Source organism: Gavialis gangeticus, unplaced genomic scaffold (genome assembly GCF_001723915.1).
Source record: "Gavialis gangeticus isolate Ggan-Ray unplaced genomic scaffold, GavGan_comp1, whole genome shotgun sequence".
In the NCBI taxonomy this organism is placed as follows: Eukaryota; Metazoa; Chordata; order Crocodylia; family Gavialidae; genus Gavialis; species Gavialis gangeticus.
Genome location: NW_017729022.1, coordinates 161607611 through 161619745, shown reverse-complemented (window position 1 = coordinate 161619745; position 12135 = coordinate 161607611). Strand labels below are relative to the sequence as shown.

The window sequence follows — 12135 nt, the reverse complement described above, 5'->3', positions numbered from 1 at the left end:
AGATATTACTAGTTAGCTCAAGCCATATATTGTGCAATTCTTCACAGGTTGAAAGCAAGCCTGTCACATCAAGTAAGTGATTAATACTGATGACTCCTTTCTTAGTTCCCTGGAATAGGCTATTTATCAGGATTAGCTCTCATCACTGACTATATAAGCACAGAAGCTCGGGTTACTGTCCCCCCTGTACTCTTAGCCAGATTGATTTTAGCTCAGGGGTAAGCAGTAAGTACAGCTTGCTGTTCCGTTCTAGCGCACACATACAGCTTTGAAAGAAGGAGTCTCAGATTCCAATGCAAGATTTATTCACCCAGGAATGTTCCACTATTAGAATTTCTACACCACTGAATTACCAGTTTGTACAGTAAAGATAAGAGATGGGGTTGGGTGCATTTCTTCCTAGAAAACGAGAGACTTTGAAGCACTGGTCCAAATTATAGCAAAATATCCAATTTATTTCAGTAGGGTCAGGTTTTCATTCTTAGTGTCCTTGTACCTTCTCCCTCACAAAGCAATGACACAGAATTCCTGTGGGACAGAACAGAGTTTGGCCATGTTCATATACTTTATTTAAATCTGACTTTAATGATCAGTAGTCTTTTTACAACTATCCTATTGACTTCAGTTTTTCTTACATGTTCAGTTTAAGCATCAACCATCTATTAAGATCATATTTGCTGTTCAAAAAGTAGATCACCATCAAAATGTCAGTTTCATTCCTGTTCAGCCCATGATACTGGATCTACACAGATACCCCTGGAAAAGCTCCAGTTTTGAAAGCCAGAGCTATAACAAATGGCAGGTACATAATATTTTATTTTTAAGTTCTGTAGTTTGATATTTTTTCTAGGGCTAAAGGGAAGGTTGTCAAACTGAAATTAAGTAGAGAGAGCATAAGGGAGTGTGTTTCAGGTTCTATGCCTGCCCTTGAGCACTCCTGCCAAGAGCTGTAGTTTTACATTACGTGGTTAAAAAACAAAAAATGTTGGTGTTTCTTCCCCTGGTGCTGTGTCTAAGGCTTACACAAACAAGGAAATTACCAATGCCAAGGAATTAATGAAGGAGTACATCAGATGCAATGCACTAACAACTTTTCCCTTCTACTTCCTTTTAGTTATAGTAGTTAGATGTCGCCTAATAGGTGTAAAAAATTCAGCTATAAAAAACTGTGATTATCCCCTTTTAAACTATATTTACTACTTATCCAATATTGGGACTTGAAAGAAAGGCAAATTCATTGGTTTTCAAGGCTAGAAGAGACTATTAAATCATTTAATTTGACCAAAGCTATAGAACTTTGTCCAATTACTACTGTATTGAGCCCAATTTGCAAGTTGGTTATTATTAATTTGAATAGATGAAGTAGACTAATCTGACTCATAATTGCCCCTTGACGTACCTTCCTTATATGACAGCAACAGCAAACAGTTTCAGACCTTCCATCAAACATGGTGATAAGTGGCATTAACTGTAGGATTGTTATCCTGTTTGGGAAAACCTTCTCTACCTGACGATCACAGTACAAAATTATATTATCTCTGAAGTCCAGTGTTAAAGCATTAACTCTATCACCTAGAGCTAGCAAATGCTTTTTTAGTCTGTCTCCAACTTCATACCAAGTTTAGTCCCTTTAATTACAGCTGCCTGCATAAAAGGGCTTTAAGCATCTAGCTGTTCTACAATGTCTGTTCCAAAAAACAGTTTGGTTTGGGGTAGATTAAGAACCTGATAACTTCTGATGGTCCCCATTTCCAGCCTTGACATCCATCATCTCAAAGCAAGCAAACTCTGGGGTGGGGAAAGTTGTAGACTGGGGGGTCTGAGAATGAAGGCACCTGTGGATACACCATACTTTCTCAAATGCAACATGCCCTGGAATAAAGATACAAACCTCGTTTTTGAAATGCAGAATAAAAAAAAAAAAGGAGATCTTTCCTTGAAAATACTGGCAAGTATCACTAAGAAACTGAGTAGCGGCAGCTAGGGAGCCCGACATGCTCACTCTGCTGCTCCCAGTGCAGAAGAGGCAACATTACTTTCCCCTTCCCTCCCACCTTACATGCAGCGGTTTATGATACACTATACAGTAATAGCAGTTTCTGTATTTCTTCTCTTATACTATGTATCTCATTTTTTGGCAGCTGATATCTGGAAAAAAGGTGCATTTTGTATGTGAGAAAATACAGTGCTGTATCTTTCCCTTATACTGCAGATTCCACATACACCATGAGAAAACTGAAGACAGACACACAACCTGGAATATTAAAGTTCTATATTTACAAGAATAAGTCACATTTACAATAGTCTTTGCTAGAAGAGGAGAAACTGCTATACAACAGGCATTAGCAGAAATACTCTTCCATGGAAACAATGGCTCAAGTCTATCTCCAAGAATAATTTTTCCAGACATTTCTGTCAGCACCTCTAAAAAGGGAGTGTGTTTTGCACAATACTGTTATGTACAGAAGATTTAAAAAATAGACATAATATAAACTGAAACTGTGCAACTACGTTATACCACACAGCCAAGATACTGTTCCAAAGATAACTAGGTTTCCCCAATACTGCGTGAAAAGCACTAATTCAGTGGCTTGTTCAAACACAACAGATTTTAAAAGTGCACCACCTACTTCAGCTTAATGAAATACAACCTCCACTAATCAACATCTTCTAAGTGTTTCATGCTTCACTAATCTTGGTGCTATAAAAGTTTTAAAAACAAGAGAATAAGTCCAACTTCATTTTATTATGGGCAACAACATATTATGTAATCCCAGCGCCTTCCTCCTTCAGAGTTTCAAAATCCAGTCTTGGTGGTGTCTCTAATCAGGTGTAAGGTTCTGCTGCAGTGCACCCCTTGAGTCATTCTGTGACTTTTGATGGAAATATGTGCAAATCTTCCTCATGGGAACTGGATCAGCTGCAACCTAGGAAAGAGATTTGAGTCAATCATAATCCTTTATGGCAGTGAACATCACCATCTAGTAGCACTAGACTAATGCTGCACACACAAGAGCCTTAAGCCTTTGTATGAACCCAAATGCTGTAAGACACACTGCCCAAACATGCCCTAGTCATTATGACAAGCTGATGTGTAATTTGTAGCTCAAGTTATTTTCTAGCATCAGAATTCAAATTAGAGCATAATTAAAAAGTTAGTAAAACTGATGACTGAGAATTGATTGTTGCAATGTACACAAGACTCAGCTCTACTCCAAAACTGGACTTTGGAAACTGCAGGCATCAGGGGATTCCACATCTATTGTTTCCATTACCCTGTAGCATGCTAGAAAGACCTCACACTCAACATGCCAATTGTTAGCTGCTCTGAAAGCTCACCCGAAGATACCATTGTCCAGCTGTGTTCCTGCCTGTGCACATGCATATTACAAGTGGCAGGGATTCTGTAGCCACTTTTTGCCCCCCAATGCTTGCGCAATCTCTTTTTCAGGGGTTTCCACAGACTTCAGCTCCGCAACTGGGTAACAAACAGTTGATGCAAGAACTAGAATACAAGTCAGCTTTTTTAACTCAAAGCTGGGTTGGCCCTCTTGGTAGTGGGAGTCAATTTAGGTCACTGAAGTGGGTAGATGTGGTTGTGCATACATGTGAGCACAAGATCTGCCAAGTGAGGTAGTGCCACCTAGATACAATGCAGTTCTGCTATAAAAAGTAAATGACAATGTCCTACTGAGAACAAGAATTCCTTTGCTAGTTTTGGTCCCAGATCACGTTCTAATGGGCAACATTAGCCATTTTATGAAAATCCTAATTCTAAACGTCTAAGAGTATGAGTAGGACTGAGGGATAATAGCATTACACTGTATGGGACACAGAACTGGAGCTTGTTAGGAGAGATTTAATTTCATTTCTTTCTGCCCTGTCCCCCTTCCCAACTAGTGGGGTCTAATGCTCTCTTTGATGCATAGAAGTTAGGTCCCTGCAAATGGAAGCTAAACATACACACATTACAAAGGGAAAATGGGCTCTGGAGATGAACCCTTTCATTGCTGCTGTAACCATGCTTTGCTTACTTACATGTCTTGGAGGAGTGACTGCGGTCACAGCCTCCTGTCGCCTTGTCCGAGAGGAGGGGGCGCTGCTGCCTGATGAATTTTGGCTCCTGGCCTTATTTGTCTTTAACTTCTCCCTGAGAGCAGAAAGCCAATCCTTCTTTTCAGGAGAACTATTTTCTTTGTTTGACATGTCAGCCATTTTCTGACAGGAGGTTTGAAAAGGAAGAGTTTGGAAGCCTGCTGGACTAAGGGGACTTTTAGGAGGAGAAGGCTCCTTTGAGTTCTGGCTACAGCTTTCAAGTCTACTACTCAACTCAGCAAGGCACAGACAGTCTTCACTGCAAGTCTTATGACTTGCTTCCAAAAGGCACAAATTCAGTTTGGACTTCTTAGTCATTGGGTCCAACTCAGTCACACAGCTGCAGCCTTTCAGACACTTCTGCCCCAGGTGATCTTCCTTGCTAGACTCAAGTCTTCTCTTGGCTCGCTTTACTGAGTGCAAGTGGGGTATTCTGGGAGTGCAAATGGCCTCTGGGACACTCTGCGTGACATCTGTCAGAGCTTTTCTTGGAGATGGAGTCTTTATTCCAGTCTCTGGTGGGGAAGAGCATGGAGTCCTGGTAACCCAATGGGTAATGGACATCTTGGAGCAAGATGCTTGTTTGGGAGAAATACCCAAAGTAGTGTCATTTTGCTTTGCTGGAGTGTGAGCCTTGGCTGTTGGGATCTTGAGAGAGGATGTTGGAGTATTGGTGGAAAGAGGAAGGTCACCCAAACAGCTTGGAGCACAAGCTGCTTGACGTGGTGAGGAAGTACAAGGGTTACCAGTCATGGGGAATTTGGCAGGAGTATTCTCTCTGCTGGCTGGCAGTCCTGATAGAAGAGGAAAAAAAGAAAGAAAACAAAATAAAATCAGGTAAGTCATGTAGTATAGCAGCAGCAAAGTAAGCCTTAATAGGAGCACCTCTGGATACCCTGAGGTTCTGATTTCAGCACCTGATTTATTTCTCTAATGGGCCCCTCTAGGTCTAAACACCTTAACACTCACCCATGTCAAGGCATCAGAGTTAGGCCAACACTGAGTGCTTTTGAAAATCCCATCCCAGAGAATGCTTATTTGGTTTCTGATATATCCATTTAAGTGAACTGCAATCAGGTAACTGAAACAGAAGGCTTAAAAAAACACTTTGATCACTGATCTTGTCTGAGAATGTTGCTACCTAGCACCCCTGAGCTGAGAAGAAATGAAAACACATCTAATCCAGAGGATGTTACATGGGTCCCTGTCCACAACAGCTATAACCAAGGCACCAGTCAGCACAATTAGACATACTGTACATATGACCCATGTCCTTTTAGTTCACTTAAAGTCCAGAACCGACAAAGGCTTTAGAGTTCAGTTATGGGGACAAAGTTAGATTTCAGCTATCTACAATTTATGACAGTGTTGAACTGGGTCAGGAGATGGTCAGATTCCACAGGTAGCTATAATATAGATAAAGCCTTAGAGTGGAATGCTCTCCAACATAGTTGAGTCCCAGCACAGCTTTGATGGTCATAGGCCAGGAAAAATGGCAAAACGGAGAAAACAAGGAGATCATACTTTGCTTCTACAGTCCTTCTCCTAGAATTTTCTGCAAGGATAAATTGGTTCAGGGCATCAATTAATTATTTAAAGTAAAAAATGTCATGCTAGGAATTTCCTGCATCTTGTATAAAGAAAATTTCCAAGAGAAAATAAATGCTGCTTTGACAAATAATTGAAAAGAAAAGAATGGACTTGGACATCTAGCACAGTGGCTACAGAAGTCACAAGCCATGCTGGAGAGGGGGAAAAATACTGTTTTTAAATCCATCTACTCAAATGAATTCATACCTCTGTTATAAAGTGAATCATAACTTGTTTAATACGTACCAGAAATCTGATGATAGATCTCTGTGCTACATCTCAGATTAAATGTTTACAAAAAGGTATCCTGAAAAGGATACACTAGTTGCTTGTCCAAGATCTGTAGATACTGAAATTATGTACATCTGAAGGAATCTTTTTGGCCTTATGTTGGTGTGATATAACATTAAGATATCACATTAACTACTTGATGTTTTCTACAGGGAGCAAGAGGACTCTGAGCATTTTCTGCATACAAGTGGTTTATAATCTGAAACCCTTAATTCTCAGAGTCAGCTGGAATGTTGTAAAGTACTTTGCTAGGATGATGGGAAGTCTAGTGCAGGTAACCTGCCTTTTTCTTTAGAACTGTGTTCTTGCTGGTAAGACCTGTATAGTGTAAGCACCTATATAATCTCTCAGTAGCAAACCATATAAAGCTTCTTTTGATTCTTATCCTTCCTGAGGATTATATTACTACTCAGTACTTTAAATACAAATATTGATGCATCGGAGAAAAATAGATCGAGTACTGGATCCCAATGCAAATGCATCAAATAACTTTAAAGCATGTATGTTCCTTTCCCAATGAAATGTGCTAGTCCAGTTAGTAGCAGGTTATTATGAATTTATAGAATGGTCACTTCTATGAAGACCTTAAATTTACCTTAATAAGATCTTGCCTTTTGCCTTAATGAGCACTCCAGGACTATATCTTAACTAGAGAATTAGTTGTGCTTGGAGATGCAAGATTTTGAAAGTGGAAGGGAGGGGTAGTAAATCTCAGCCGCCCCAATCCTCTGCGATTACCTACAAATTCATAAACTAGGGACTGGGGGACTGGGTTTGCTGCTACTGGCATAATCTCTGGAAAGAGGATATAACCCAGTATGAAAGACATGCTCTGGATTGCCTGCATAAGGAAAAAAAATGCTAGCTTAATTTATGTGCTTGGTGGGAGGGATGATGAAAGGGAGCCTGCAACTCTAATGCCAACCTCCCAATGCTGGGTCCAGAATACAAACACCAACCTTTTCTACAGGAATTGGTACCCAAACCAAAAATATTCAGAAACATTCAGAATTCAAACCCTTTAACAAGTCTTGTCCATGGCTATTGTTTCCACTTAACTGGCATTCTACAAGGCTATTTTATTTAAATCTACAAGCACCCTTTCAAGCTGGTCATCGAATGAATACTGTTCAGGTCTAACAGTATCCAGTTAAACAGAAGAACGCCTAAAGTTGCTCTAGAAAATGAATTTTAAATCTCCAGAATCCAGCATCACTAATTCAAGATGCAGCCCAGCTCTGGAAAGCCTGTTTTGTACAAGTATAGAGCAATCCATCACACACCTACGTTCCAGAGAAAAGGAAGTTGTGCTTGCTACATTTAATAGCATAGGCCAGCAGTCTGCACACAGCCACAACATCACAATTTGTTCCAAGTAAGAGGGTGAGACGCTACCGAACTTTCATCCAGGCAGTTCCAAAACAGTTTGGTTAGCCAACTATAAATCAGTTTGCAGATAAATCCCGTACTCTAACAGCATGTGTTTTGTGTTCAAAGAGCCAAGGTCAGCAGGAAGCCTGCTGTTGTGTTTGCAAAGTCTGTGTGCTTCCTCTTTCCTCTTGGATTGTTCTAATACAGAGAAAACAAGGAGGAATGATATCTTTTCTAGTATAATTGCCAAACCTGATTTGTAAAGACACAGCATAAAGGTTGCTTTTGGTTTCCAAGCTTCTAGACTAATGTCCAGATTTCCTTCCTTGGGAATAAAATGTAAAATGGTTTCTCAGCAGCTCACTGAAACAAAGTTTGAGAGAGTGTGTGCACGTCTGTGTGTATGCAGGTGGACCAACAGGGGAAACGAGCTGGCATTTGCCCATCTATTGTCCTCCCTGTTTCCTGAAAGACAGTTAAGCACTGGCAAGGGCTATCTTTAATGTCATCCCACTAAGGGGGATTAGGAAACTTTCCAGTTGTATTTACATTTGTGAAGGTGAAACTCATTTGGAAAGTGGGTAAGGGAGATGGAGCAACACAGGAAATGACATTGGTCAGCCACTGCCAAGTCATTTTTGATCTCAGTCTTAAAGCTGTATCAGAAAGAAGCTTTTCTTATTTCAATTTTCTGTGGGTTTGTTCCTTCCCCTTTTCATCTTGTCATACAACAGTGGAAGAGTAAATATAAATTCAACACAAATTGTGTTAGCGGTCTGATTCAAGGCCTCTCCAATGTGGGCACACCCCAAAATCATAAAATCACCTCTCCTTCTGGAAGGCGACAGCAGCTCAGAACAGCTGAAGCAAGTGCTAGAGATGGTGAAACATTAAATTTCACTAGATGGGGAATTCCAGCAGTGTGTTTATAATTCAGGTCCTCCTTTCTGCGCCCATCCTCAACACACTTGGTGTCTCCCAATTCTAACACATCACAGTCTTTCTGATCCCCCACCCTCAAAAAGGGGATGGTATTTATTAACTAGTGCTAACATGCTGATGAATGAAAAATTACTGTGTTCAGTTATTTGTTTATTCTGGAATATCTATGAATATATTCCATGTGAACAGCAAAAGAATCTCTAAAATGGACCCATGCAGTCACCAAACTGCAAAGATTTGGGGCTTGCAGTAAAAGTGTACTGTGATGTGTGCTACAACACTAGTTTGAAGCAAAGCAAATGCAACTGAGGATTACATTTCTCCTGAGATACAGGAGTTTATAAGCATGTTTGCACACAGTCCTACAATGCTGGAAAGTTACTCTATCCTATAGAAAGGAAGTTTTTGCTTTTGTGACAAGCAGATACTCTGCTATTCAGTGGAACTCATCTTGCTGGGCAAAAGGAAAAATTTCCAAGCTCCAAGGCTTTGTATACCCTTTATTAGACAGAATACTAGGCCTGTGCAAACATTAGACCCTATTGCCTTTAGCTGCTATTCCCCAGCAAGTTAACCCTAATACTGTTACTGTGGTTAATAAAGATCTACTGTATTTATTCAAGTATAAAATGAGGTCCCCCACCCAGGTACTCATATTACAGTTACACATAAGGAAGCCTCATTAAATACATTGTATATCATTAAACTGCTGTCAAAAGCTGCATGAGCTTAGTAATGGAAAACAACTATGAAACTAATTAAAATGCAGCCAATGCTGAGCAGGATTATAAAACATACGGCAAACATACCGATGGGAACTGACCCCAAGGCTAGGTTAGTGTAGCCCATATGACTAAGATGTATGGTAGTGACCATTGCACTCAGTCCCTCTCAGTGCTGACTCTTTTCCAAGTCACGGTTAGCTACTACATTGCATACTTTTCGACTTCTTCACTCCTGTAGATGATCTGTGCCTCTTTCCCATTCCCAGTAATTCCTGTTTCTTCACCAGCCTTAAAATGTCTGCTAAACATCAAATGGGGTCCCAAAACAGTTCACCCCAAATCCCTGTCACCCCCTCCCTAAGCCTCTTGCATATGACTAGTGTGGGCCATGCATAGTTAGAGTAGTGTGGCCCTGCCCTCCAGGCGATGGAACAAAAGCAGGGTGTCCTGCATCTCTCTGCAAACAATTTTTTGGAGGATGGCAGGACTCATGATAAGAACACCCAGTCATGGGGGATTGAGGGGGTGTAATTAGCAAATAGATCCTTTGGGAAGGGGAGGAGGGTTCTGGAGTACACAAATACACTGAGCAGTGCTGAGCTATGGGATCACAATGGCTTGAAGCGCTGTTGACTCTGCTGGGGCCCAGCCCAATGAACTATATGGTTACTCATAGGTCTTTTGGCTCTTGACCTAATATCATGCATAGTTTGTACTCTATATAGGTCAGGACAATGTTTGTAGAGTACCTGTGCTAAAAATGTTCATCAGTTTCAAAAGAAAAGTGAAATGCATTAAATTCATTTGTCAGCGTTTTCAAATTTGCCTGTTACTTTCATGTGCTCAGGGAGAGTAGGGTCTGACAACAGCAATTACAAAGCCCTGTGTCCAGTGATTTACTAGTGCTCAAGAAACTGTATGAACTAATACCTGCCTTGCATCCAAGGCCAACATCCTGCATGCAGCAGCATAACTACAAAAACAGTCTTGGCCAGCTCCTTTAGTCTGTAGTGAGAGTACTTACAGACAGAAATGGAGCGAGGCTGGGCACTCCTAGCTCAAAGATGTGAAGGCCAGCAGCCAAGGCCAGCACAGGGAATACCCCTGTGTTGTGGGACAAAATCACCTAAGGGTCTTACCTGTTGCACTCTGCTCATCCAGTTTCTTCTGACAGACCCAACCCACCAAATTGACACGATCAGATGCTGGGTTCTTCTCCTCAGAGCCACGATTTAAGCGCCAGACTCTCACAGTGTTGTCATCAGAACACGTGGCAATCTACAGTATAAATCAGAGCATGTAAGACCAGGTCCCTCAGTCCTTGGAAAAAGTCCATTTAAAAGGCAGCTGATCCTGACAGAGTGTTGAGAGTGCAGGAACTGCCAATGGAGATAGATGTACCTTGCTCAACCACTGTTCCACAGAGAAAAAGGTGCCATTTTCCCTTTAACTCTCTCTGATGGGAAAGATTCTGTGACAGACAGGCATTTATGCCAGAAGTGCCAATACACACAGCATTTATTTATTGAAGCTTCAGTAACTTGGTAAACAAAGCAGAAACCCCAAACCAACCCAATGCTGTGGATTCAAGATACAGAAAATGACTTGAACTCAACATTTTGCATCTATATCCAGCACTCCTTTAATCCCCAGGTCCTTGGATGGGGACAAACATTTGCAGCGTTTTAGAAACATGATGCTTCAACAAGGATTACCATAAAAAAAAAAAAAAAGGGTCATGTCACTGAGCATAGCCTTAACAAGCCTTGCAACATTCCATCAACAGGAGTCCTTGTCAGTCATTTGGTCCCATCTCCTGCTTTAGGTGGGGCAGAGATGTTATAGTAACTCAAACTTCTTCCAAACAAGCAATGGAACGGGCCTAATCTATATTTGAATTTTTGTTGATCTCCTCTCCTTATGTTGGGAGTTAGTATAAAGAGGAAGAAGTGTGACTGACAGTCTCTGTAAACTGCCTTGTCTGGCCTCTACACAACTAATAAAATGCTCTGTACCACTAATAAAATCTATTAATAAAATGCTCTACACCCTATAAGATACTGTACCTAAGATCCTCTGACCTGCCTGCAGTTCATTACCGACTCTTTTCAAGTCCTTATTGCAGTGGTTCTCAACCTTTTTGGACTCAGGTCACCCCTCAGAAACTGCCAGCTCTTAGTTTTCACTCATTTTTTTACAGAAAAATATTAAAGTAACTTGTCTGTTGCAAAGAATTCAGAAAGACTACAACTGGTCAGAATATTTTTAACCCTATGGATTCTTATTTGAAATCATTTGGTTCATCTTGTGAATCATCTCTACACACCTAACAGTCCCAACATTGCATGGCATCCCATGGCGCCCCTGAAAAAAACCTCAAGGTACACTGCTTTATTGGCTCTCTCTTCTCTTCTGCACCAAGTCAAAACTTGTTGCTCTTAGAACTGGGCAAGGGGCATCTGTGAGATGGACAACACCTTATCTGCCTTTCTCTCTTTATTTGTCAGTGCAGATTACTGCCCTGTTTATCTGTTCCCTTATACTACCGTGGTCAGATTACCGGTTTATATAGAACCGCATGTGATATGGCAATTTGTATCTCTCTTTACCAGTCTCAATTTACATCTCTCTGTGCCGCATGAAACTTCTTCAAAACTGCTATCCTCTCCTTAGCCAAATCTCAACAGAAGTCCTCTCTCTACCTAGAGAAACTAGCTGATGATTAACAGCAGGGATAGATGCAACTAAAGCTGCCAACATGACACTTTAGGACTTTTCAGGCTTATTCCTAATTTGGAATAAGGCTAGTCCCTTAACCCCACTACCCATTCCAAAAAAGCCTTTCCCTCTAGTGATGACCATACTGAGGAAATGCTAATCAAGGGTCACTCTGCTTTGCGAAGAGATGGTCTGGTGTGGACTGGTTCAGATTTAGCTTTGAATTAGAATTCACATTGAAAGATTACATATCCCTTTTTGAAAGGACATTTGTGTACACAGAAGGATGGAAGAGAGAATATATCAGTGGCCAGACAGCAAAGTATCTACTACAGATATTAACAAAACCTGTCAGTGTAACAAGCCTTGGAGGGAGGGGGGGGGGGGGGGGGGGAGTTTACAT

The 12135-nt window shown here is 40.9% G+C and overlaps 1 protein-coding gene across 1 annotated transcript in view; it reads right to left on the bottom strand.

The window, feature by feature from the left end:
• Positions 1–2257: 2257 nt before the first annotated feature.
• DTL (denticleless E3 ubiquitin protein ligase homolog) overlaps positions 2258–12135 on the bottom strand; it is a 32206-nt gene continuing 22328 nt past the window's right edge. Inside the window, exons 13-15 of the mRNA XM_019516429.1 lie at positions 10154–10292; positions 4039–4889; positions 2258–2927 (exon numbers count right to left, since the gene is read on the bottom strand). Coding sequence (XP_019371974.1) covers positions 2823–2927; positions 4039–4889; positions 10154–10292 — 1095 coding nt within the window. The 3' untranslated portion in view covers positions 2258–2822. The remainder of the gene's footprint in view (positions 2928–4038; positions 4890–10153; positions 10293–12135) is intronic.